The sequence below is a fragment of the Palaemon carinicauda genome, chromosome 9 (assembly GCF_036898095.1).
Source record: "Palaemon carinicauda isolate YSFRI2023 chromosome 9, ASM3689809v2, whole genome shotgun sequence".
NCBI lineage: Eukaryota > Metazoa > Arthropoda > Malacostraca > Decapoda > Palaemonidae > Palaemon > Palaemon carinicauda.
In genome coordinates, this window is record NC_090733.1 from 115920067 (window position 1) to 115922616 (window position 2550).

General features: G+C 40.0%; 1 protein-coding gene across 1 annotated transcript; it reads right to left on the reverse strand.

Annotated features, from left to right (window-relative positions):
- Positions 1–473: 473 nt before the first annotated feature.
- LOC137646602 (uncharacterized) lies at positions 474–1001 on the reverse strand. The gene has a single exon (XM_068379709.1). It carries the CDS (start codon positions 999–1001, stop codon positions 474–476), a length of 528 nt encoding a protein of 175 aa, XP_068235810.1.
- Between the last annotated feature and the right edge of the window lie 1549 nt (positions 1002–2550).

Here is a 2550-nt window from a genome sequence, read left to right on the forward strand (position 1 = left end):
ATACATATATATATATATATATATATACACACACACACAAATATTAATTCCACTATTAGCATAGCGGATTTTACGTCTCTTAGAAGTGCAGTTATCGAAAAGCGCTAAGGTCAAAATCTTCATCATAATCATTGTAATTAAACCTATAGGATGATTAATCTTATTCTTCGTCTTTTTCCCATCATCATCCATACATTAAGGGGTTGGTTTCCTGATGCGCCCGCTCCAATGACTTCTATCAAAGAAAAACCTCTTCTCTCCATATCATCCTTCACCTTATATAGCCGTTTAATTCTCTGCCTTCCTCTCGCTCAGCGACCCCTACTAACATTATCCTACCAACTCCATCCCCTCCTCACTCCCTCCCCACAATCCATCCTCAACACGTGCCCATACCATCTCAGCCGTGACACTTATCACTTATATAATCTTTACTAGCCTGCCATCTTTTGATTTCATCACTTTCCCACATTTCAAGCAGTGATAATCCCCGTAATCCACCTCAGCATTCTCATATCTGTTCTCTCGAGCTTTGCATCCTCTTTTCCTCTTAGAGCCCACATTTCCAATCCATACATTGATACCGGTCTTATTACTGTCCTATCCATCTTGGCTTTTAGCTCGATTGGCCTTTTCTTGTCACATACCACTCGTGCTACCTCCCTCCACTTCCCCTTAGCTGCTTTTATCCTATCCTTAGCCTTAGCCTCACATCCTCCCTCCTGTCTTATAGAAGATCCTAAGTATCTAAATTGTTCCATCTGTTTTAGAATCGAGCCTTTACTTTCATGCATGGTTATCCTGTCCCTACGTTCCTTATTGGTCACAATGACTTCTGTTTTATCCATATTTACTCTCAAGCCATCCCTCTCAAAAGTCTCTTGCCATTCGACAACCCTTCTCTGGAAGTCTACCTCTTTTTCAGAGGTAATCACCAAATCATCTACATATAGCAACTCCCAAAACTCTTCATTTCTGATCTCTTCACTTAACACATCCATGACCACCACAAATAAAACTGGGCTTATTGCTGATACTTGGTGTACTCCAACACTAACTTCAAATATTTAATCTTATTCACCATTTCTTAATTCCACCAATAGATACGTTCACTTTGCTATTTCTTCTCTCCAACGGGCTTGGACTGGATGCGGATATGAGTCTGCCTGTCGCAGCTTCTTATATAGCCATTTGCGAGTTCTTGAGAGAGAGAGAGAGAGAGAGAGAGAGAGAGAGAGAGAGAGATTACAGTGTTCTAAAAGCCTCTCAAGTTGCAACAAGAAATTCCATAATGCGACTGACTCAATCAAACAAATATTAATTGATCATCAAGGCAAATATATGTTGCTCACTGCATTTCGCAATGAATGAAATTAACATATTTACATATTGTTTATTTCTAACCATTACTTACACCAAATGCATCTTAAAATTTTCATATAAAGCTGCTCTTTACTAACACTGAGCTCAACCTCTCTCCCTTATTTACCCAGTCTCAATCATCTTCCTTGATATGGTCTCAATTAACCACATTCTGCCTCAGTTGTTTTTTAAAATCCGGTCTTAATCCCTCCTCCTTCAGTCTCAATCATCTATGATTTGGTCTCAATCACCCACCTTCTCCCTCTGTCATTTTCTTTGATCTGGTCTCAATCACCCCCTCAGTCTCCATCTCCCACCATGGGTCTCAATAATCTTCTTTGATTTGGTCTCAATTACACAACTTTGGTTTCAATCATCTTTTACTCTGCCTTAACCACCTTCCTTATGTTTAGATTATCATCTTACCCTCTTTCAGTTTAATCATCCTCTCTTATCCGCTTTCAATCCTCATTACCGGTCTCAATCCTCCTTCATTTGATCTCAATCACTCTCCTTCAGTGTAAATCCTCTTTCATCCGACAGCGATCACCCTCTTACAGGCTCAATCATATTTTATTGTTCATTCCAAATCACCCTCCCAATTTACCTATTCTCTCTCTCCTCTCTCTCTCTCTCTCTCTCTCTCTCTCTGAAGTTGCCATCATACTAAAGCCTTGGTGACCCCCCCAAGGGGTGGTCCAGCAACCCCAGATTGGGAAACCCCTAGCCAAGGTTAATGTGAGTTTAATCAAATAGTGCAAAGTAGGTCACAGCGCAGGTCACCGACAAATGAAAAGGGGGGGGGGGCAGACGCAACAATGGCTCCCAAGTGACGTAAGCAGGTCGTTCCAAATACCTCCTGTCACTATGGAATCCCAAGATACCGTCGTTTTTCTTTCTCTCTTGGCAGGTAGGCCTACCCGAGGACCTACTTGATACATGTGAAACCTTTCTTTTCTGTTTTTTATATATATAAACATTCAGCTCTTAGGAATATTACTCACCTGGTAACAGCAATACTGTATACTTGAATATTAACAATAGTGATATTAATAATAACACCAATACAGAAAATAATATGGTTTCTAAGATACACGAAGTAGTATTTCAAATAAGATTCGAAATACCTATTATTTTTACTGAATCTCTCATAGATTCATCTGCGCACACTGACACACACACGAGTAT

What these genes read in the sequence shown, in the direction of transcription:
- LOC137646602 (XM_068379709.1), bottom strand. Translation starts at nt 1,001, where the DNA reads ATGGATGTGTTAAGTGAAGAGATCAGAAATGAAGAGTTTTGGGAGTTG.